The following is a 25712-nucleotide window of genomic DNA, read 5'->3' on the forward strand; positions in this document are numbered from 1 at the left end:
GGTAAGATAGCGAGGTTCCCTGACTTAACATTCTCCAACTACTTCGCCGCCTACTTTTCCTTCATAATCTCTCAGCGCGATCGCATAAAATTACTCCTTCCCTCCTGGTTATTTTGGCACTGGCAAACTTCGGAAACTTTTCGGAGCCCCACTGACGCGGGCTTATGCTAATGACAGGAATTCTAATCTCGGATTATAATTGTTAATTCGTTCAATGATCCGCAACTTTTGTATTTCCATTTTCCGGCGCACTTAAAACTCGTTGACTCGTATCCGGTAATACTGTTTCCTGCTCTCACTCTCTCTCTCTCTCTCTTGTGTTGGCCGATAGTAAATTCCACTTTATTTGATGGATCAATACTAAAACCTCAAGCATGATGTTTGCAGAGATTAAAAAATTAATTTTATGTATACTTTCCGTGCGAAACCATGCACTTTTAAAACAGAATTTTCTACTCACCGGCGATTTCCTGTTTCACCGAAGTATCTTTTGTTTTGAAACTCGCACGGTTTTATTACAAATGTGGTTATTATCGGCACTATTCCTGATACTGTGTGTTTTACTGAAAACACATGAAAAAAAAATGCAGCTTACAGAAACACTGTGTGCTTTACTGAAAACACGTGAAAAAAAATGCAGTTTACAGAATCACTTTAATGGCTTCAAGAGATTAATTATCTCTATTAAATCATCCGTCATCGAGTGACGTATCGGTGAGGAACTTTGCAAACGAGTTATCGTGTCGCGACGGTGTAATCTTGAGAAAAACGGTTAGGACCAAATGAAAAATTCTCAAGTCACATCATTGAAGACTCTCCGATTGTTTGCGGACGATTCGCCAGTGGATAAACTCCATCTATCGAGTGTTCGTCGGTTGTGCATGCAGGTCGCACAGCCAGCTGCAATTAATTCGTTTTATAGATGCTGCCGATGTAAATGAAGTTTCCGGTTGAGTGTCCGGAACGGGAAGAGTGCGGACGAGAATCGGTGGAAGCGGCAGGCAAACCCCCGGCCCGTTCGATGCTCGTAAAAAGGCCAAGGTTTTAACCACCCGGTTGTAAAACCCTCTGGAAGCAATTAATAATAACCGCCCTTCGCAGCTTTGCCGGGCGATAAAACGAGAGTTTCCCCGCCTTTTCGGCGCAACCGTATCGCGCGATGAGCGCATAAACGTCGCGGAAGACGCTCGTTTCATTCCTTCGCGCTTCATTGTGATCGATTGAGGGTTTCTCTAGAGCACGATTCACTTTTAAATCCTTCGGACGGTGCAAAATTCACTGAAAAACGGAACAATTCAATTTTTACATCATTAAATAAGATCATCAGACGATACTCACCATCGTTCTTCCGATCTCAAGGCTCGATGATGCGATGAAAGTAATTCGACGATAAATTCGACGACGCGCGACCTTCGTCTGAAGAATGCACGTGGTGGTCCTCGACAGTGTATCGGGAGATTATCGCTGCCATGTCGTGAGAAGATATCGAAATTACTCGAGTGGCAAGTCGGGACGACTTTTCTCGGGACACTTTGGCGCGACGAGGGTTTTGTTCCAGGATGACGGAACACAGTTTACGGACAAATCGTAACGTCGTGTCGAGATATCGGAGGAAGCTTCCGTCGACCTGCAGGCCTCTCCCGTCCTCTTCTGGTTGCTGGCGGGCGACCTTAGACCGGTGATGGATGAGAGGACACAGACTTTGCCGACAGCGCAATACCGAACCGGAGTAAGGGAAGACGTGGACGCAACACGTGCAATCCGAAACATATATACGTTTCCACCTGGCGATATTGCCGTACCGGAAGGAATGAGATAGCGGCTGGTAATACGTACGGCTGGGAAGAAAGCAGATTGTAAATACGCGAGAATGTAAGGTTTCTTTGAGACTTATCCCGGAAGAAAGGGTGTTCCGTCGCGCGATTGCCTCCACGTTGAAGGCTGCAGGGGAAATATTTGGCGTTGAAAACGCCAGCAACTCGCCATCCGGCGTCGTTTTCGCGCGATAGTGCGTAGCCGGAAATTAATTTCGGGCTGGCGAAAAACTTGATTTAATACTCACGAATTCTCGATACATACGACGAATTATTTTCATTGTACACGTCATGGAGTTATGAAATTATGTGATTTAATTCGGAGAGGGAGATTTAATCATCATTATCGTATCATTATCGAAGCGAGAGTAATATCCTCTCTCGCATCGATCATTCACGCGCGCGCGCGACAGAGAGAGGGAGAGAGAGAGAGAGAGAGAGAAAGAGAGTGAAACCAAACACCACTTTTCGCCGGATTCCTTCGCGAATCTCGCAGACGCGAAATACTCCATCGGCCTCGTCTACGCCTGTTTATTCTCAATTTACCGCGCCGAGGTGGAAATCGTGGCACGAGTTTACCGTGCAATTTTCGATCCTTTTCTCCACCCTCCACCGTCTCACCGCCCGTTGCTCGCGCCACCCCCGTCGCAACAGCCTGCAGCAACACTCCCGTCCGTCACCCTCCATTATTTACCACTTCGAAACGTCGAAGATGCTTCTTTCCGCTCCGGTGCTCGAAAAATTTCATCCGCAGTCTCTCCGGCCCCGGCAATGCTCGGTTCATGAAATTCGGCGACGATCTCAAATTGCTGCGACGCGTTCGGAAATTCTCGAGTGTGTCCCGCCGATAATTTCGCGTCTCGCACCCCGACGCGGATTAAATTGCGAGTGTCGCGAGTTAATCGATACGACTTACCGGAAGACAGAATGCGCGTCTTGCACCCCACAACTATCTACGTATGGAAACTGTAATTACTCTCCTCGAGTGATTACTCAGATATTATTCGAATTATTAAATATTACTCGAATAAAAACTGATTTCTTCAAAGGAAGGTCCGTAATTTAAACTTCTGATAAAAATCACTGATGAAGAACTGCTTGTGTTAGCAAATATATATGCATATATTGAAATTCTTCCCTCCTTATCTTTGCCATGGTTATGTCAATGTTGCTCCGTTTGCTATCTTTTCTAAATTCACAGATGTTCATTCCATGAATATCCTTGAACACCCTTTACAACTCTCAACACATAGAAAATAGAATTGCTCTCCTCGATAGCGAATATTTTACTCGGATAAGAGATTATTTCTTCAGAATGAAAATCCCGCGATTTAAACATCGAAAAATTTGCTGATGAAATACTACTTATGTTAGCAAACACGCACATATACTGAAGTCCTTCCCGCCTTACCCTTGACGTTGTTAACGTTGCTCCGTTTGCTATCCTTTCTAGATTCACAGAGGTCTATTTCACGGGCACCCTTGAGAATCCCCAGGGATCTCCCTCCGGACGTAATCTGTGTAGTCCGACGGGATAAGGATCGCGAGAAGGCGAGAAAAATATGCCGTTCCACGTGCAGCGTCGATAACGGAACGACGTTCACCACCCACGCGCCGTCGAAAGGAGGTGGAAGGCCGAGGGGTTGAAAGAATGAGAGAGGAAGAGAGATAAGCAGAGAAGAAAAAGAGAGAGAGAGAGCAGAGAACACGCTTTGTCGCGCTGCCGCGCTCACATGTCGAAGTTATGAAAATTAATAAGAAAAATTGCCCATAAATTCGGCGTCTCTCCTTCGCGGGCGCATCCCGGCCTGGCAATAAAATTAGAATTATGTCGCGGCGGCTCGCGCGCCATCCCCTATCCCTTTCACCCCCTCCCCCCTCTTCATGCTCAGCCAGCTTGGCTCGGCGGATCGACGGGGGTGGGGCGAGAGCGCCGACAGCGGGGGTTGATAGCGTTTGTTAGCAACGCCGGAATGTGTCCTCCCCGGTTCTTAACGTATGAGTTACCCGCCAAGATTACATCCATGCCTTACATCCACGCCGGGCCTCCCTGCCGAGCGTAGGAACCTATGGTTATTAAATTCTGGGAGCACCCCCGACCCGTCGCGATCCTCGTCTCGTGCTTCTCGTCGATCTTACGTTCTCCGGGGTTGACTTATCACCGCGACGACGAGGACGACCGCCGGCGCCGACGATGAAAGAGAACGCCCCGACGAGCGGTTTCCGCCGAGGTCGGGACCGAAGTGCTTCGGAAACAAGATGCTTAAGAATTTTTATGAATCTTTTTCATCGCGCTCCCTCGAGTTTCACGCAGAGAACGCGCGATGCACCGGCGGCTCGACGGCGGGATAAAGAGAAGCGAAGTTCCCACTTCGGCTTACTTACAGCAAGTCGGCGAATTTTATTCCTTCCTCTGGTCGTTGGTTTGCTTTTAATTCGGCCCGGCTCTCCTTAGATCGCTCTTGCTTCTATCTCCGGCGTTCGAAGTTTGACCGAGCGTCGAGTCGTTTTTTCATAAACGGAAACGAGCGCGCTGAGAAATTGAATCTGGTTCGGATAGCGTATAATGATCGTTATAACGCGTCGTTAAAAAGAACGATAATTGCTTGTTCCAAGTGTGCCGTGGTATCGTTGAAAACCCCCGACGGAGATTAATTATGTCACCGTAATATATTGCGGTGTGCCGTATATTATCTCAACGTCGCGCCCGAGTCGAAATTTTCGTTTCGCTTATTATTCCCCGGCTGCATTCCGCGTCCCGTAATCCGTTCTGGAGTCAGTTCCTAGTCGTTATCGTGGTCAGGCGCTCAATGGTGCCGCACGAAACTACGAGCCGATCGGAAATTCGACGTTAATTAATGACCGCGCGTTAACCGACAACGATCGTTGAATGCCAGGACCGACACTTTCGGTATGCACCGTAACCGTCCTGATAATTTAATCATTTGATAATTTGACCACCCCGAAGGTCCGAAATATTTTAGATCCGTCGATCGTCGTGATTTTTCCGCCGGAGAATATACAGTAGTAATGGATTGAGGAACGACGATGATTGATAACTGGCGGCAACCAACTTGATCTTTTCCGAAAACGTCCTTTATTTCGCTATTCTCCCGCTCGTCCGTGACCGAGTCATCAAAGAACGTTAAATAATTCTCGAATGAGTGAGTCTCAACGTAGGGGAAACATTAGCGAGCGACGATTTATAGAGTCGAGGTAAGACGATACAGCCTGTGTATATCTCCATCGATCCCTCGACGATACTTCTTGGATTAACGTGGAAAGAAATAGTTTCAACTCGAGCGACTTCAGCATGGATATTGACGTCAGTGATTGTAATTTTAGGCATTAGCCAGATTGCCCCTCCAGCGCGCATTATGCAGCAAGAATATGATCTAACCGGAATTCGGTGGCCGGTCGAAAGTGCATTTGCGCCTCGGACTCTCTCCCATTCTCTCGACCTGCGAGCATATTTGCACCTACACCCACCACGCACCCACCCTACCGCGACTGTGAAACCTCATTCCGGATGGGAATCATGAACGTCGCTGGCGCCGACGACAAAAATACGTACGTCAGTCAGGGAGTAGTCGCGTTGCAGCGCATGCAGCGACCACAGTACCGCCGTCGCGCGTGCACACATACACGTGCAATAATAGCATACGGCGGACGCGTCTACCCCCCGGAATCGATGACGAGCTGCCAATCGCGGAACGGCAATTTAGCCGCGAAACGAGGAACGAGTCAGTTGCCTGCGACCGCGAATAATCTCGGCCGTAGTAGATCCTCTGCGATCTACGAGCGTGTATATCCAGGCCGCGGCGATAATCGAAAATCACCACCGCTGCGATCGACGAGGCTTTATTTCAGGGGAAACATCCACGCCGGCCGGTCCCGCCCGTCCCTCACCCCCGGCTTTTCCCAATTGTTATTTCGACCGGCCGAGCTATTACTTTGGGACGACCGGCTATTACTGCCGTAACAGCTTGCACATCATATCGGCGAGAGATTGAGACAACGTAATTCGCCGGAAATTCTATTATTAATGGAATACATGTGCTAAGTGTAAAATAGTTACCACCGAATCGCGCGCGTATCCCGGCTTTCGAGTCCGTAACGGAGGGGAAATGGAGGGGGGAAATTAGGGCAAAGCGAGACGTCGAGATATTTATTAGGAGAAAGGAAAGAAAGAGGAATGGAATTTTTTTGTCGCCGGAAATTGCTTTCCCCGCGGAAATTACGGCCCATCGCAACATTCGGCGGGCGGGTTTCCCTGGAAGAAGGATATGACTGTGTCGATTAAAAGGGAGAACTGGGAACGAGCGGAGCGGCGGTTACCGTTTTAAGGATGAACGTCAGAGGTTTAGAAGTTAAGGAGAGACTTTAAGAAGCTTACGTTGATGACGATATAGGCGCCTTCGGGACGGGGGAGAATGCTTGTCAGAAGTGGCAAGCGCATCGTTCCGCTTCTCTTTCCTGTGTATTAATAATTTCAGGATGACGACGAAGGTCCGAACTCCTGCGCCGTATAGTCTCCGGAGGAGGGAGGGGAGTTTCCGCGGTAACTTCTAATTTCCGAGACCGAGATTATCCGAAATAAACGTTTCACCTTACACACCCCGTGGATCATCTTGCGAGGACAGCTCGGACGATTAAAATTGAACGCGGAAGATAAAGCCGGCGATTACGAAGTACCCGCTCGATATATCATTTACGATTTTCTCCAACGAGTCCCCGGAAATTAACCGTAGATAGACTTCAGAGATGTGTGTGTGTGTGTGTGGGACTCCACTCTAAAATCTCTGAATTATTCAATTACATTATAATGTCTTTTAAAGGCTCTGCTTGATATCTACAACAAAGCTGAATAAGAAGTGTAACTAAAAACCAAAAAGATATGATAAATTTTAACTCTCTATTCATGTGACACCCGAAGTGTTGTGACAAAAACGGTATATTATAAAGATTGGAGCGACAGCATGTATAACCGAGTTCTGTTCTTGGGGTTTTTTTTTTTAATATCAAAAGACTCAGCGCGCCGTTTTATCCATCGCATCGCCCACGTTTCGCGATATATTCCTTTCACGTGTCGGAAAGACCAACACTCCCGCATCTGCCAATGCACGGCGATGACGTTGAAAGCATGACGAATATAAAACCGAGCGATAAAATTGTCTAAACCTCCCACTTTCTCTCTCTCTCTCTCTCTCTCTCTCTCTCTCTCTCTCCCTCTCTTTCACACATATTCATTAGCCGTATTAGCGTTTCTCCTCGCGGCGTTTACGCGCATAAATCGCTCTCTCAAGGCGTGTTTGCGAAGTAGAAAGGGCGTCGGCGCAAAGTAAAAATAATAAAATAAAAAAAGGGGAGGAAAAAAGAAAAAAACTGGAGGTTGTTTGCTCACGAACGCTTACAGAATGCAGTATATGCAGGCGGGGCAACGGGAAATCAGCTTTGTCGGTGTATCGGGTTCCTGCCGGTAAAAGCGCGCCAAATTCGGCGTCGATTCGCTTTGAGGTACAGGTGCGGCGATGACGTTTAATAAATTCGCCGAGAAATTAACGCTCCCAGCCGCTCGGAGCGTCAGCGGCGCGCCGCGACTGTCGTCCTGCTCCCCCCATTTTCCTTCGGGCTTGACAGCCAAATTAAATTGGCAGGACACGCTTTTCCTCGCGCTTTTGATAAGGCATTGGCCGATAAAGCCGGCAAATTGATCCATCGGGCAAAAACCAGATTTCCAGTGATCCCCGTGTCGCGCTAATTAAAGAGGGATTTTTGCGCCGAACGCCGAACGAAAATGTATTTGCCGCCCGGTAATATCCGTCCCGTCCCTCAACCAGAGCTTCGCCGGAACTAATTCTTACGCAGCCAGCGCTGACCGCCATTAAACATTCTGAAACGTAGCTTGCTCAACAGCTACAAAGCGGAGCTGCCTCGCAGATAAAAAGAAGCCGGGTCAAGAAAAGCCAAGAAAAGAGGAAGAAGAGCGGAGTTGATTTGAAAATGGTGTCGCCGAACCCTTTCGTGCGATTACTCGCGCGCGCATAACCGAGAAATACTTTCGTTAAAAGCTTTAATCGCTGATGGACGTTGATTCCGCAGGTATTTGTCCACACCTCCGAGCGAGCTTCGGTCCGAGCGCCGGCGCTACCCTCGTTGAGCCTTTTAAAAAAAGCTCGTAATGCACGCGCATTATTCCGCCCCTGACCACGCCGGCTTTCGCATTCCTCCGCGCGGCCGGGATTCCGTCGCGTCGTCAGCGGAATCGCTTAACGACCACGCACTCTCAATTTTCCCAAGCAGCTCTCTTGCCTCTGCGCGCGGCGAAAGAGCAGCCCACCGGCCACCGATAACGAATTCGTTTGCGAGGTACCGGCGCGCATATAACGATTATTCAAATCGTCCTCCGTGAGACGTCAGCAGCCCCGGGCGGTGAATTGAAGGATACGGCGGCGCGAACGGGACGACTCTCGGAGGAAAGGAGGGAAGGACGGACTCGCTCTCGAGGAAGGTGCAACCCACCTACTATCCTACTATACGAGTATCAAGCGATCTGCGGTAGGCGACCCGGGCCATTAGGCAAAGCCCGTGTCGGCGTCCTCGTCCGCCGAGCCATCTTCTCTCCCTTTATCCGCAACAACGCCGCTTCTCCCCGCTCCCTGTCGACGTCGACGCGTTAACTGAAAAGGGTGAAGCACGTGTTCCCGTGCGGGGCGCTTTTTGCATCCCTGAGCGAGTCTGCCGGAGCTCCGCGAGCCTGCTAAGTCCGCCGCCGCAATCCTCGGCACGTGCGTTTCCAAGACTCATCCCTCTGTCTTCGCGCGAGCGCGACACCCGTCGTCGTCGTCGTCGTTCTCACCGGAGGGCTCGCGAGGCCCTTTGCCCCGCAGTTCATTTACCGTCTCTCTCTCTCTCTCTCTCGTCTCTACCATCCGGTAGTTTCGATATCGATGTTCGCTCGCGCCCGGATCGAAGGATTTGGCGCGCGCACAGGTAATTTACGGCGCTTCGAGAGGTGCGCGCGACCGGTTCGTGCTTCCGCTTTAATATCTCGGTGTGTGTACGACCCGCCCTATGCATTATAAAGCCGCTGCTTCGCCAAAGATCCCTAAACGCGATCGAGGGAGAGTAAGAATTCCGCAGTAGGATGAGAAGCGAATATATTCCCGCACATTTTTGAGCTGCGAGAATGCACGGGCTAGAAACAGCTCGGTGGCAATTTGTTCGAATGAAATTAAGCTTTCGGGCTGTGTAGCAACGTTAGAAACGTGTGGGTTAAATTCTGTTTAAATTCGGCCAAATTAGAATAACGCGAGCGCTCGCTTAATTAGACCGAAGTAATTATTTATAGGTGTTTTTTGCTACCTTTGTTTTCAAAAGGGAAGCAGAATGTTTTGGAATTGTTGAATAATTTTTCGCGTCTATCTATGAGCATTAGCATCAACAGAGACGCCAGATTTTACAAGTATCAGATTGAACAGCGGAAATGGCTGGCGATATTTTTGTCGTTCGAACTTAAGAAAAAGTAACAAGATGATAGAAATAATTGGACGCTACTAATCAGATGCGCGAGGAAGTAACGGAGCGTAATAAGTCAAGCAAGTGAGGACGTCCTAATTGAATCTCGTTTCGAGTGCCCGACGCATGGGTAATCCTCGTTAGGTCGCCCGCTCCACGGTAGTCTACTTTTTTGTTATTCATGGCGAGAATTTTCGAGAAGGGCGCGCCCGTCCGGACCCAATCCCGTTCAAATTTCCGGCCTCGAGGCGCCTAAAGGAATTAGCATTCGATCTTGCTGCGCACGGTAGAACACCTCATGGGAGTCAGCACGGTGCCCGGCGACGGAAAATTCTCATTGCCCGGCCAGTCGTCGGGACATTGGCGATATCTCCCGTATATTCCCGCTATTTCACGTTCTCCGCTCGCTCCCCCTTTCTCATATGCGTATTAATTAAACGGGCACACGGGTGGAGAAAAAAAGAACGGGCGGAATTCAAATAACGGCAACGGTGTAATCTTCGAGACGGCTCGCCTCGAATTTCGGCGGATTTACGACGCGCCGTTGGATTATTAAACAGACGGGAGAGCGAATATAGAACGATTCTCTCTCGCCCTGCTCGCATCGATTCGCCGTGCAACAGCTTTTCCGCCGTGTACCGATTACTCTTTACAAATGCATGCGTATTAAATGAGATAAATCAATTCATCAGGCGGGTCATATTAAATCGGTATTAAATTTCCGCACGCGGAAGTTTTTATTTAATGTCGAGCGAAACGCAATCAACTGATTTTACCATCATACCGCTAATGACTGGATATTAAGTTAATATCTTTGAAATTCGTTAGCGGGGATATTTTTCATTAATCCGCCGGGATTGGGGGAATTGAGAGGAATAAAAACGTCAACTAGAACGAAACAAAAGGACGTCGCTCTCTTTGAAACATAATTGCGTCGAAATCGAAATTCTGCCCGATAATTGAGTAAAGTGTCTACTTCGGTCAAATATTTCGTGTCATGAAATAGAAATTCCTGCAGTACATTCCGCAATGTAAAAGATGACGATGACACGCATAGCGAAATACGCGGGAAATCGTGATATTTCCACGACTGACGATCACGCTCCGCTTCTTATGACAGCCCGCTCTGCAGTTATTCCCAAAACGAACGGCTCGGTCAATGGCGGCCCCCTGATCGATCGCATTGCCGTTCTTTTTTCCCCACGTAAGGCGCCTTTAATTTCTCTTATTAGTTTCATCGGACTCGGCTCGCAGATTACGAGCGAGTTGGCGTGATTCGACGGCATAATCCGACGCGGAATCGAAAGGTGCCGGGCGGCCGTGCGTAATAGTAGTAGGCGAGATAATGGCACGGTCCGTAGGTCTGGCGTTAGGTAATAATGTTGCCCTATCAGGCATCGATTAGGCCCTTTAAAGCACCGGCAATCGAGCATCGCCGGGTGAGCCAAGTGCCGGCTGCTCCCTCATTAACTCGATTGCGCAAATTGAGAAATGATTATCGCACGATCCGTAAGAAATCGCGGCCAGCTTTCGTTTCCGATTAAAACTGCAGCTCTCTTCGCACTTCTTCCTCCGCCCGAATGCGGCATTTCCGCCAGCAATGCGGAATTCTAACTAAAGAAATATAACGTGACAAAAATGACCTCACGAATCGAGAATTCTCGAGGAAGAAATGGTCTTTATCCTCGCGATCATCCTCGTTACGCGTCCCCGAACTAACGACTCGCTAGGGACCTCTTGAAATCTATCCGCTGCAAGATGCGCCCGTGTCGGCTGAAGATCTTCGACACAGTTATCGAATTGACGCGACAGTCTCAAACTCGTCTCCCACGCGGTACACCGTGCGACGGTTGCCTCAGCTCCCGTAACCTTTGGCCCCGATTACTCAAATTTATTGCTCGCTGACACGTTGACGAGGCTTAAGCAGAAGCGACGCCTGCCATACGGACGCAAAGTGGATCTTAAATATTTCAGCGATACCTGCCGGGCCTGACTAGTTACCGGTCTCCGGCCTGGGAAACTTCCGTTTCATGGAAACGCAACGTTAGTCGAGCTTTCCAAAGTTATATCCCCATCGAGGGGGCTAATTTGCTCGGTGAAAGTCCCCCTTTTCCCCCTTCCCACTCAGTCCTTTTCCCGCACATCGTCCCTTTACTCTTCCGGAGGGGCAAGAAAACTCCGGCAGCTCCGGGCTTCGAGCAGCCCTTAAGAGCGGGCCGAGTAGCGCGTCAATTGGAAACCAAGGAGATGCGTCCCGCACGGATTTCCACGCTGATGGGAATTCTCGACGAGAGGGTCCGGGAATGTTCGATAACTCTCTTATGACGGGAATAATTAAAAGGGACGATGAAATGCTCGCGAGAAATTACGCGAGCGATCGGCGCCAGGCCCGCGGAAACTTGCGTATCGCGACGCGACCGCAGTCGGACGCGTCGAGACGCTTGCATCCGGCAGCTGGGAATAATTTTCTTTCTCCGGCAAACGCACATTCGTGTCTCCCGTGTATTAATGTAAATGAGCTATGAACGCCCATTCAGTGTACGTCGGTCGGTCGCACGAAACATGGCGGCGAGCGAGTCGGTTTGGAAGGGTGGGCATCGAGGGTAAGGGCGGTGAATGTGGTTGAACAGATCGACGATGGAGATAAAGGTGAAACTGTTACCCGACATCGAGAATGACGATGAAACGGTAAAATTAATGAAGGTTAATCCCGTCGGAATCATAATTAATCCGATCCTCACCGTCTCACCGCGCGCTCGAGGCAGGAAACGGCGCAGCTACGTAGGTTATTGTTGGAATCTCCACTCCATCCGAGCCTGTATTAGGTATACGTATGTGACACTTTGAGATTCCTCGCGAACGTCTGAAGAGAGTAACGAGTGGCACGATGACAAAATGGATAAGTTGAACGTAGTTAGGGAAGAATGAGCAAACTTCAAAATTATCGACGACAGTTATTTCAAAGGAACATTGAAGATAAATTTCCACTTCAACACCGAGTCGAAAGTGAACACATTTTCGCGTGTAACGTCGCAGACTATCTGAATAAATCGAGAACATTAATAAAAGGTTCATTATAAACACAAAAATACACCATCTATATTTTTCGTTACGTATCAAAGGCTACCTTCTCTCTTTATAAACAATTAATTCGTCTAGCAAAGCTGTCTGCTCAATCAATTCTTAATAAGTGTGCTCAGTGCATAGAGAAAAAAAGCTTTTTCTGGATGTAGTATTTCTATTTATTTGACTAAAATCTGTTTCCTGCAAACAACATATATGAAATATTATTTGTTTGAGTAAACATTTCATTGTCTCATTCAAGAAAACCCTATTATTTAACAGAAAGAACACTATCTAATTTGGAATTAGACACCAACTAATTGGAATAATATCTTTTAACGAAATAAAATATTACTTGGTTACAATAAATATGTGAGATGAAACAATTTCTTTATAAGAATATTATCTCTCGTTTCAAACAAATTTTTTAATTTAAGATAAAGATACATATTCGTTGGAAAGTCTAACAATCGTACTTATTAATCGAAACGTTGAAGTATTTTTCAAGCATGTCAATGATGAAATTTGTTCGGATGGAATAAAATTTATTAGATTTGAAGAAATCTTCTCCCCGGTGTACGTAGAAATCCCCGATAACATCTTCCGACGGGCCAAAATGATTCTGCTCTCATTTCGAAAGAAACACCGCGTCAACTAATCTCGTTAACTCGCGCCGAGTTTACCCCGCCGAAATCGCGCCGCGGCGCTCCGTTGCCGTCGTAAAACGGGAAAACGATGCCACGTGTGGCCTTCACCTTCCCTTGGGAATTACTCGATTCGCCGTAATACGCTGCGACGCGTTACGCGCGAACGGAAACGCCGGGAAAAACGAACGAACAGCCGGGAAAAGCGGCGAACGGCAAGAAACAAAAGTGCAACAATGAGAGCCAGCGGGGCGTCCGTCCCGGAGGTGCATACGTTGCACGCAACTCCCGCGGGCGCACAGATTGAAACGCGGGGGGGACAAAGGTGAGTCTCGAAACGGCGTGTGGTGAGCGGGAGGGGGACGGCTATGTTGCGAGTTATGAATTAACTGTCACCGCGTCTTTGATTTGTGATGTCTCTGCTGCTTCGTCGCGCAGAACCGTTTCTCCCTTCACGCTTCCTCACTGACGCGAGCTGTCCCTCCGCACCTTCTTCTCCTCCAAGGCGATTCTTCTTCTCTTTTCGGAGAAAGCCGCCTCCCCTCCTCTTTTTCCTGCTCCTCCTGCGATTTGCCTCCGTTTGATTGATTGTGCTAGATCTCGAGCTCGATTTCAGCGAGTGGCATTTCCATCACTGTCCTCCTCTTTCTTTCACGATGACTTTCGTTACTATCGATACTTCACTCTATTCCCCTCCGCCCCTCTCCCTCTCTCTCTATTTTTCTCCTTTTTTCTTTGGTCGCTTCCCTGTCTACGTCGCAACGACGGTGCTAATAACGGTATTAACGTTCACAGACTTGTCACCGATGTTCCCTCTCGCTTTGGTCTTCGTTCCTTCGGTATGTCGATCTCTCGACGGAAAGTTAACGATCCAGCGTGACACGGCGGATGGGAGAATTATCCGGGTGTCAGCGACCGTACGATTCGGGAATAGAGATTTTTCAATCTGCAGAAGTGCCGACGACCGCCGCAGTCGATTGCGAGCGCCGCACAGCGCACACATTCGCACGGATATTGTATAATTAATTTTCATTTCTCGGCCGGACGTTCAAACTACACCCGACCGGGAAGTATCCTATAACATGTTTAGTATACAAGCAATTTAGAAGTTGTAATACGAAATACATTATTGTGTTACGTTATAGCGGAAGAAAGAGTGAAGTAAAACAATATTGCACATAATGGCAGGGACTTTCGCGAAAGAGATGTAAATAAAGTAAGAGAACGTACGCGATATATATCTCGAAATTATTATGTGATACCTGCATGACGAGATTACTGATAATAAATTTTATTTGTTACATTTAATCTACGCAGAATTTAATCTACACTTTTTTATTGTCTTCTTTACGAATAACTCCGAGAAATGAATTGGGTCAATTTTCAAGGATATCAGTGTTAGGAAGGAATATTATTTCATTATATATTCGCTAAATTACAACTTTGAATCATTTAAAACGGAGAACCAATGTTTTATGACATAACCGCTGTAAATCAAACCTTCCCAGTTTGCATTACAAATTAATTTTCGGTTCGCGATATTTCACGCGTAATTCACGAGTCGCGAGTATATTTCCAAAGTATTGAAATCGATCGTACAGTGATAAATATTCGCCAAACAAATATCGATTTTGTTTCGTGTTAATCAGGTTCGTAGATTCCAGTTTGAGATAAATTCAAGCGTTTCGTTGAAGCCGCTAAAATGTTCATGATTCACCGCTAAACTGTAAATATTAATCACGTCGCAAGTGAAGTGAATGCAAAATGCAGTCGGCGTGTAGGACGATGCAGGACGATGCGAATTTCGTTAGACCTCGCTGAAAGTGGTGGACGGACTCGATGTGGATGGTAATATAATATTTTAAGTGAAACTATATCGATTTTCTTCACGTAAGCAAGTTTTATCTTCACGTAAGATTATGTATTCCTAATTATATATGAGAATATGAATCCCGTATGCATTCACTCGATAATAACTAACGACTAACACCTATCCGCGTGCGTAGGCGCGGCAAAAACTCCCGACCGAGTTGTAGCACCGAAACCGAGCGATTACAATCATTTTTATCTACACGTCCGGTCGCGGCTCGCGAGTTCTTTCGTGCTGCAAGTCGTATACGAATGTTAGATACCGCGCGGTACGTGAGAGAGCAAGAAGGAATGATTGATAGTGTCGGGGGGGGGGGGGGCACGCTTCTCACGAAGTNACTTATCACCGAAGGCGCCACTCGCCTCTTCTTCTTCCAACCCGGCCGCATCTTTCGCCGTCAAACTGCGAAACATCCGCGTTTCACTCTCGCCCCGCACTCTCTTCCCCCTGCCCCCCTAATTAATTTAGTTAATTATCCGGAGAGCTTAAAACCGCCGGGCGAGGACGGCGAACGCGCGCACCGCCAATTTCCATAGTCGGCGATAAAACCTCGGCGAGACACGGTCGGCACTGGTCGTGCAGGTACACGGAGCTTAATGCACGCGCCGCGAGAATCGCCATCAATTCCGTTCACGGCGTTCGTATTATGAAACGCGTTGTTTCGGCCGTCAAGGAGGAACGCCGTCCTCACGTAATCGTACGCCGCGAAAGCGCGCGGCCAAAAGGGAGGGCGCGCCGTCTTTCAATCTTACTAATGGAGATGGTCCTTTAATCGGGGATAGTGCTCCTCATTGGATTTCGACTGTTCTTGATATCTTCCTCGCGAGAGACGGATTCTGTAATTCACGGTTGAACGGTTAAGGAGGATGATGAGTGGGCGATTACACGCCGGCGAGAGATAAGAAGAAACGGGATGCGTCTCATCAAATCGGAACGGGAGATCGCCGATTGCGGATTAATAGCTAATAATCACTCGTCCCGATAATCGAGAGCGTAGGAATAAGATAATTGCATGATCGAATTCAGTTTCACGCATACGTTGCGCTCGATTCGTCGCGCGACGAGTGGGCGCATTTCTCGCGTCATCCCTTCCCGCGATTCAGCGGCCGCCTCGAAACCGCGACGTCCCGACGAGGCGTACGCGGCATTTTTAATAATATCAATTGTTCCCACCGCGCGCGCAAAGTTCTCTATTTTGCACGGGAGACGTAAACAGAAGGAAGCTGCGATTCAGAAGTGAAAGCCGACCCTGCCGGCTCGTTTAATGTTAATTTCATGGCGCATAGCGCGCCGCAGCGCGGCATGGGCGGCACTTTCGAGATAATTCGATGCAATTTGTCCAGCAACCTCTGAAGGTAGTTCGGCTGAAAAGGGATAAAGGCTACTCTCCGCACTCGGCGACAATTATCGAGCGGTTTTAATAATTAATATCATAACGACGTCGTTAAAGTTCCTCTCGTTGGTGATGCTTAAAGATCAGTTTAATCTCGCGACCCTTCTAAAGTTTCCCGCGCGCCACCCTCTGGGGCTGACGCGTCAGCTCGCTCTTCGTTCCTCCTCGTCCTGAAACCCGTTGTATTTATACAGGATAATTGTCACCGGCGCAATCTCTTTAAATCCCCTCCGACGCCATAATCAAATATTCGTTGCATCCGCGAAACGGCGCTCCTCCAACGGGGGCGTATCGACGATTTTACTGGCGTGCGCGCAAAAATATCGCGGAATTTCGTTTCCGCCCCGTTCGGGCCAATTTGTTCCGCGCGATATTCCTCCCAATTTGGCGCTATCGAGGTGTTACATCCGATTCGGACGATACGTCCTCTAATTTCACTTTCATCGGGCTGATAAGTCAGACCGCGGACAGATATTGAATAAAGTCGTGTCGCCGTGATACGTTCTTTTTTGTCCCCCGCGATCCGCAATCCTCGTTAGGACGATCGAGGCGCCCGCCGAATGCGCGCGCGCGTCTAATTTTCCCCGGGGGCGCATTTCGCGACGCGACTCACCGCGTGGATCCTGACCTTTCCGCAACGGTAACCGGAAATCGATGCCAGCTCGCAGACACGTGCCACGCGACAAATACGACGCCGTTCGAGACGACGTCGGCAAGTTAGCCCCTACTTGGGGCTAAAAGGGGTGAAAAGAGGAACCTGCATGCTCTCTCTCTCTCTCTCCCTCCCTCCCTCTTTCTCTCTCCCTCTTTCATGAGGGGGTGCAAAAGGAGTAGGTAGGAGGAAATAATGCGAGTGCTGCCTGGAGAACGGTGTGCCCGACAAAATTACAATTTGGGGGATGTAATTCCGCCCCGGAGAAATGGCCCTCCACATACCGCGCGCGGCGGGGTCCGGGACGGCAGTCGGAGGAGGAGGAGGGGTCAGGGGGTAAGTAGGCAGGGAGGTGGGAGAGATTTATCAACAGCTCGTTCCGCACTAACTAGACGCCGGAAACTCGAAAGATATTGCATCAGCGAGGCGATGATAGCGCCACGACGACTGGCATTAAATTGCATCCGGCCGTTGCAGGAATTTAGCCGCCATTACGGCACCTCTCTCTCTCTCTCTCTCGCCTATCCCCCCGTCGCATACACACCCCTTCGTAGCGCACTTCCCGTGCGCCTCTTCCACACACACGACGACACGGGTGCGAGAGAGCGGGTGGCCAGGTGTTCCGGTGGATGTCAGTCGCGAAATATTAACTCGCCCCTATCGAGAGACCCTATCGAGAGGATCTATCGATTACATGAAGGCAATAATAACGTCCTTTAATAAATAATGAGAATTAATAACTCGCCTTATCTCCGGGTGTAAAAAAGAGATTAACAAAATGGATGTACAGGTGAAGGAGCGTATCTTCCGCTTCTCTCGCAGCAGCGTAGCAGCTCTCTCTCTCTCTCTCTCTTTCGCGAGAGGAATTTCTCGTAAAAGCCGTAGTTTCTTATAGGGGGAAAGATAGCCGAAAGGGGCGGGGGTTAATTTAAAAATTTCATATCGCGAGATATCGCTACGGCTAATTCTATATTGACCCTTTCTGAAGGCGATCGTGCGGAAACCGACGGTTATAATATGCGCAAATGCAAATTGACGTGCGCCATAACAGGGTCGCAGTGTTCGCGCGAAGCTACTCGGCGGGCGGGCGAGTAAACGTTTGAGCCGAATAAGAAGCTCGAGGAGCGAGCGAGCGCGCGTTACTCTGCGGGTACGAGAGAGGCGGATTGTGCGAGGTCGGAGGTTGGGACACTCGTGCCTCCGGGGCTCTTTCCCCGATCAAAACCGCCAAATGGATAAATTACTCCCTCTCTCGCGCCCACGTCTTGGCAAACTCACCCCGAAACCGTGTGTTCACCCTTCACCTGCCGCCGCGAAAGCCGCAACTTGACGGGGAATCCGTCGCCCTTCCGAGCGATTTCACGCTTCGCGAGGTGGCGGACGGGATGGATGGGGCGCGATTTTATCGCGGGGCGTATCGATAAGTAATAACGCGGAGGGGGGAGAGCGGACTTTCCTACGCGCGACGTGTGTCTCCCGCGCGAAACGGCGGATTAACCCTTGAAACGGATTAACGGGCGGAATCTTTTATGCCGTCGGGCTTTTGATCGCGTCGAATTAAGCTTCCTGGAAATTAATGTGCCAACCGTGGCTACCACCACCACCGAGGATCCCCGCGATCTGCAGTTGCAGCGCACGTCTGTGTAGCATCGCCCACGTCTGTATAATAAACTCTCCCGGCCGATTGAATTATTCGCGACCGACTGTGTGCTCGCTAATAACCGTTCGCTCGAGAGAGCGATGTAAAAATGAACAGGAAAGGAGACGGATTGAAAGGTGAAGGGTAAAAGAGCGAACTTAATTATAGATCGACGTGGAGCGTAATTTGCGCCCGCTCTCTCGATTGAGCCGACCTGCAAAGGGATTAAGCTGCGCACGGAGATTGGACTTGTCGAAGCGTACGCCATCGAATTATCCCCGCGAAGATTCATGAATGTTTACTTCAGCCTCGCGTCGTAAGTCCTTACCGCCGCGCAAGCTGGATCCATTCGTTGTTTCTCTTCCTCTCGACCGGCGTAAATCATTAGATTTACGACCGCCGACGCGCGTCGCGGTACTTCCGCTCTCCGCGGCTCGCGAGTTTCACCCGACGGAGAGACGCGTCTAATAAGCTCTCACACTCGGCGCGGAAATTGACGGATAGCGATCGATCGATCTTCATATCGGCCGTGAGAGGAACGCCTTCCCGGAAGAACCGCTACACGCGCTACCTAAGGGCGCGCCTTACGCGTAGTGACATTCGCTGACGCGATGCGTCACGATGCCGGACGTTATGAGAACAAGTCGCTTTCCCCAGGTAAGGGACGCGCGAACTGAAAGTGAACTTCCCGCCGCCTCGGTCGCCGGGCATTATTCGAGGTCGCGCGCATCGCGTGTCACTTAGCGTGGCCGAAATGGAGCTCAGGCAGATTATTGTGTCCGACAAGAAGCGTGATTTCGATCGTGTACGTATGTACGTGTGTATGTATGTGCAATACGCGCACATGCGCGAAATGTATAGCGTGCCGCCGGCTACCGTGCACGTGGGTGCCACTAATTCGTATTTAAAGCTTTATCGGACGTACCCCGCGCGCAACAATTTCACGGTTCACAGGAGCCATCCGGCATCCAGGGTCGTCGCCACCATCACCACCGTCGCCGTAACCATCCACCTATATCGCGCACCGGCTCAAGCACCCTGAACACCGAGGCCGCGAATACCGGCGGTAGTCACTTAGATAAGTACTTCGCCCGGGTGTCTTCTGTACAATGAATGAACAGAAACTCGATACTGGATACGACGCATGTACCCCGGTATCTTTACGACCCTGAAGTGACCTGTAGTTAGGTTTCCTCCGGGGCGGAGTCGAACTAGCAGAATACTTAAATTCAACATATTTCACGTGTCCCGAACAGCCCACGCAAATCCTTGTGTTAATCTAACGCAAGATGAATATGTTGAGAGGTAACACAAATATTGCGCCAAGAATGAATACGGAATTACAACATGTTAATCGACACCGAAGTGTAAAATGTCTTATTTCAACGCTCGCACACTTGTTGTATATCGATTCAACACAAAATATACCGAGATAACGTGAAGATAATACGTTGAATTAACACACGGTATTTAACACAAATTTCATACGAAGATTTTAACAGAAACCAACTGTAGAAAAATGTTTTTCACTGTATATAATTAATTCAAGTGCATAAACAACAGAATATTATCTATTATTCTTGCATATCGACGGTGTTAAAGTAGACGTAGAAAATATACATACCCTCGTTTAATAAGAAAGCAGCGTCGTGACAATGTTGCGATCGTCTGTACAAGACGACGTCTATCCCAACCGTCGTATCGCGATCCGCTCGTTTCTTCCTTCGTTTCTTTCTTCCCGCCTCGTTGCGCGCAAAGTGAGGATCAACGCTGTGTTTTATCATCCGACATTTATTTCCCTTCCTCTGTCGCTGTTAATTCGCACCAGCCTATTGGCCCGCCGGAGCCCCCGTGCTTCAACCCCCAACGACGGTGCCCACCTCTCTAGTCGGTCGCGCACTTTATCCGCCTCCCCGGCCCCGGTGGATGCAATTTTAATCCCGAATTCCAAGAAAATTACCTTGCCGTCAGAGCTGTTTAAGGGGGTACTAGGTGAGATTGCCTCTGTTACCTGTCAGCCCGCTTGACATATACTATATTATGCACCGGGCTGTTCAAACTAGTCTTGAGATTATTCTCTAATTTAAATTTCTATTTTCCCCTATTCTCCCCTCTTTCTTCGTTCCGTCCCTTCCGAGCCGGAGCGATCGCATTTTAATNGGGGGGGGGGGCAGGGACTCGGGTGTATTTTAGCAAATCGCAAATTTGGAAACTTCTGCGTCCGCACATTTTCACAAACAAACAAGCCCAATTGTGCCGCTTGCATTTTCAACTAGAGCCGGCGTTAAATTTTTAATTGCAATTTTGCTACGAAACTTTACGCTTTTATCAAGCGAAACAAAAGCCTTACAACGTTTATTATTAGTTATACGAGTTATAATTGGTGGGAACTGTAGAATGTGTATCGAGCATGGGCGAATATGTGCGTGTATCACTCGTCCTTTGTGAGTGTTTCACATTACGGAGAAAACAAACGTACCTGCAGCCCGCTGAAAACCGCGCTCTTTGGGAACACGAGATGCATCCGACTGAGTGAAGGAAGGAGAATGGCGAAGCTAATGGAGCGATAACACACATCGGACGACGGTATTTTGTTTATTCGCGGCGATATCACGAAAATTGTTACGCGGAAACGAGGAACGTTAGTTAATAGAAACGTTCTTTCCGCGTCGATGAAGAACAAAGACGTAATTATAACGTTGCTCCGCGTTGTCAAGAGATTTCATGTTTAAAGGTAGAGCAAGAATAACGTCGTTCAATGTGTGTGATCCAAAATTAGGAGAAAAATGACTCGGTAACAGTGGTGACGCAATGTTCAATAATTGAATACAACGATTAATAATAATAGTAACAATAACGACTTTATTGCCACATACATAAATAAATGGACATGGCCGATGTACAGCGTACAAGCTGGATCGCAATCCGATCCGGATGCGTCGAAACTACTGTCGCATTCTCTCTCTCTCTCTCTCTCTCTCATTCTCTCTTTCTCTCGTTCTCTTTTATTCTCACTCACTCTCTCTCTCTCTCTTTCTCTCGCCTTTTTCGGCGGCGCACGCAGCCCGATGCAGCCGTCGCCCTACTTACAACAATGTTTCTACTTTGTATCGGAGCACGGGTTAAACAGACACCGCGTTAGAAGTAAGCGATTCGCGAGGAGTAATCTCCTTGAAAGGGCCCCGCGCCACCAGCACCGAGAGCGCGGGCTTGTGGGAGCTACGAACGATTTGCCTACAAGTGGTTTTGCCGCGCGAGGCGTACACTCGGTACACCGGGGGGAGATGTAAAGTATCGAACGAAGGGGTGGGCGCCGAGGGTGCTACGGAGCGGGAACAAAAGAGGGACGACCGTGGGATCGTCGTCGTCTGTCCGATTTACCGCGGGCGCTGGCCTGAACGGCGATCGCGCGTCTCGCCGACGCACATACGCAGACCGGCCCAACGCATCAAGTTACACCTGTTTAGAGATCATATTGTATTCCTTACGGGGAGTTCTCGAATGACACAACTTCGTGGTGTCGAGGCCGTTACACACAGAGAAATATTGCCTGCACTTCGAAAGGAAGCAATTAGTTACTATTATTGTTATCCTTCATTTAAGTAATGATTGTCTTGAACGAAGAACATTCTCTCGAGATTATAGTGTCACTTGATATTTATGATGAACTTGTGAAATACTTGAAACAAGTATACATGATACAAGTATACATTTACAGGTATGTCATAAGTTCATCACAAGCACGTTAAACTAACTTAAAATACATTCTAAACCCTAACAAGTTTAATACTTCATAATCAACAATATCAAGTTGAACACTACAACTAAAAAGCTTCTGTTTATTTATCCCGATCAACCGGATTTAACATTTCCTCGATAAAGTTTATAATATTCTTGGGAAGGGAACAAATTCTTCTTTTGAATGAGATGACAATGAGCTCTTCTGATACTTGCGACGAGTATATTTCAATACCACATCGCAAGAGAATATTCTTAGTTCGAGACGGCCATGATTTAAAAGAAAAGGAAAAAAGAAACAGAATTAAACGGAACAATTGCTTTTCCTCGCGGTGCAAGTAATATTTGTCACCCGCCGGTCTGTGTGCGTTGCGACGGTCCGAATCCCCACCTACATCCGACTCGCTTAGCGTCGCGCGCGCGTTCAGCATCACACGTGTAGTACCATTTAGCGTAGTTAGCGTCGCGTGTAACGTCGCGATCAGCGCCACGCACGTTCCGATTGCTCCTTTTATTTTCCCCCCTCCCTTTCGTCTTTCCCCGTTCGATCGGCGACGGGGGATCGCGCGGGACAAATCGAAGCGCGAGTGCCGCAGCCGCGCGCAGTTTACAGCGTTAATGCGATGAGAGAACCCGGGTCCGGTGATGCGTGCATCACGGGGTAGCGTCGCGGCGACAGTGCTACGTACACATAGTATTATATACGATCTATCCACGGTACCCACGAGGATCCCCGTGGGCGGATCCCCGATGGACATCCAAGGGCCCCCACCGGGGGGAATATACAAGTTCGTGCCGAATTCAGAGTTCGCGCCAAACAGGCGGAGCGCGCGCGCGCGCTTCAACACGGCGGGGAAATAGCGGGCGCCGCGAGCCTTCCGCAGGAAAAACTTGAAGCGAACGCGCGGCGAGAATCTCGCGCTCTTTTCCCCCGCGTATCTCGCATTGACCGGCGGCGGTGATGCGAGAGAAAAAGTTCAAGGGAAGACCCGGTGAATGGCGCTTGAAAATATTCTTCAGAGAGAATTTCCCGAATAGCCCGCGATTTCGTGGGGGAATATTTCCGGCCGGTCAAGATCTCGCGAGGATTCTCTTTGTATCTACGACGGCGCGCTTTACGCCGCCGGAAGGGAGAAAGCGGCCCCGACGCGCGAGCGAGCGCGTCTCGCGTTTCTGGTTCGTGTAAATATCGCGCGGATGAAGATCGGCTCGCGCTCTGCGGAACACCGTGAATAGGGGCGAATTGACGTGCGCTCACGCGGGACCGGAGCCGGCAACAACGCCCGATTCCGCTCTGGCATGGCAACTCAATTAAACGTGATTGATGTTAAACTGAAAGAAAGCAAACAACAGAAAAAAAAGAACAAAAGAATTAAAAAAAAAAATATATATATATATATATATACATCGCGGAAAGAAATCCAATATACCGGTTAATTGACACGTGTGTATGTGTGTGTGCACGTCGGGGGCCACTCGTCGGCGTCTACGTCAGACGGTGAGTAAACTAGGAGTCCCCGTGGAGCGGTGCCCGGCATTTGAAAGTATATCGCCAGCATACGCCGCGCTCATCGAAAAATAGTGCTGCGAAATAATTGATTAGCTTTCGACTATTTGTATCGATTTACCGTGTCCTCTCTCTCCCTCTCTCTCTCTCTCACGAGGTATGTCCTGATACGTCGCACTCGAGATTTCCGCCCGTTTGACGCGGTAGATTCGTTTGATATCGTTTGCAGTGTTCCAATGAAGGCCTCGTCCCCGATCGCGCCGATAGCCGATCGCAGTGCTCCCTTCCTCTCTCTCTCTCTCTCTCTCTTTCTCTCTCTCTCCCATTTTTCTCTCGCTAGGATCACCGTGTCACACAGTAGTCCGCCGCGATTAGTCCTAACGAATCGTTCTGCGCTGTCGCGATACACCGCCGTCAAGCCGCGTCGTATTAGCAAATCGACTTGTCGGCTTGACAGGTGCCATCCGGCCTGGCGAGAAACAGCTTGCCACTCGCGCACGCACACAGCTGATAGATGGTGGTCTCCCTCTGGCTCTGATGAACGGATGAGGATCTGCCGGAGTGCTGTTGCTGCTGCTCCCTGGACGAGTGTCCTTGCACCGGGATGGCCGCCTTGAGACCCTTCATGTAGACGGACTTTGCGTCAAGCCTGATGGCTCCGTGAACGCTCTGCAGCTTCAGATCGGTCAGGCAGGAGGCCGAGATCTCGTTCGCCCAGGACTCGATCACCACCCGTTGGGGAGCGCTGATCTTCAAGGTCCTCGTCGCTGACTCGAGCCTGTGGCGTGACAATTAAAAGTCGTTTCTTGAATAAAGGTTAATCAGATAGACTGATATATAAGAAACGTCGAATTTAGACAAGATACGAGTCCTATAAAACACTTCCTCATAAATATATAAAAGAGGCAAGGATAAAGGATGAGGGAGTTACTTTCAATGCTTTGTAAACTTCTTTCCATGGATCATTGACAACCTTCAGAAGTTCCATTTTGCGCACAAAACTTATAGCTCTGATTCGCATCTACTTTTCTGTACACAATAACTTATCTACCGATTTGACTTCACGTTAATGTATCTATTGCATATTTTCTGATAGTCGTATACTCCCTATTTTCGTAACAATGATTAATTTATGTCTGTCATCTATGATCTTTCTATAACTCACGTTAAAGGGTATTCCCTAAATAAAAGTTATTATTGTTATTACCGGCTAAGTCGATGAAGATTGATGAGAAATAACAGGCGGTCGTTGTCGAATATACCGCGGGGAAATTTTCACGATAACGTAACAAGGTGGTTTCCTAGCTCCACGATTGAAAGTAAGACACGGATGTTCGCCGACGGCGCCGCGGCCGGGGTACTCGTATACCTCAATTTCAGTGCATTACGTTCCAACAATGACGCGGATTACACCGTAAATCTCTGTGTGCCGTAAACCGCGCGGCATTATACCCAAGTATTCCGGGGAAACGGAGTAATATCTGTATTGACTCCGGGCTCGAAGTCGAACTCTCGCAATAATCGATTCTCCCACCCGTAGGAAGAAGACGGTCCATGCCTCGTCCGTCTCCTCCGTTCTCCGTTCAGCCGTTGCTCTTTTACCGTCTACTCCGCCACCTTATTCTCCCACAGTCTCTCACCCCCTGCTTCTCCCCCCTCGTCCCCGTTCTCCTCGTCTCCACCCCGTTCTCGCTCTACCTCTTCGGGAACTCGTAGGATCCGCGGTATTTCATATCTGGCGCAAATCCAATCCTATGAATATAATTTTCCGCGCGAGCAAAGTTTTATTGTAATCGTAAATCCGTCTGTAAATTGCCCGGCGCTATCAATAACCGCACTGGCGGTACAACTCCGTTCTGTGTCCCCTCTCGCCC

General features: G+C 48.8%; 1 protein-coding gene across 1 annotated transcript in view; it reads right to left on the minus strand.

Moving 5' to 3' along the window:
* Window positions 1–21428: 21428 nt before the first annotated feature.
* LOC106740729 (zeta-sarcoglycan) overlaps window positions 21429–25712 on the minus strand; it is a 78520-nt gene continuing 74236 nt past the window's right edge. The window contains exon 6 of the mRNA XM_014612056.1: window positions 21429–24616. Within this exon, the coding sequence (XP_014467542.1) occupies window positions 24268–24616 (349 nt within the window). The 3' untranslated portion in view covers window positions 21429–24267. The remainder of the gene's footprint in view (window positions 24617–25712) is intronic.

This window comes from Dinoponera quadriceps, unplaced genomic scaffold, assembly GCF_001313825.1.
Source record: "Dinoponera quadriceps isolate SergipeBrazil2010 unplaced genomic scaffold, ASM131382v1 scaffold558, whole genome shotgun sequence".
In the NCBI taxonomy this organism is placed as follows: Eukaryota; Metazoa; Arthropoda; class Insecta; order Hymenoptera; family Formicidae; genus Dinoponera; species Dinoponera quadriceps.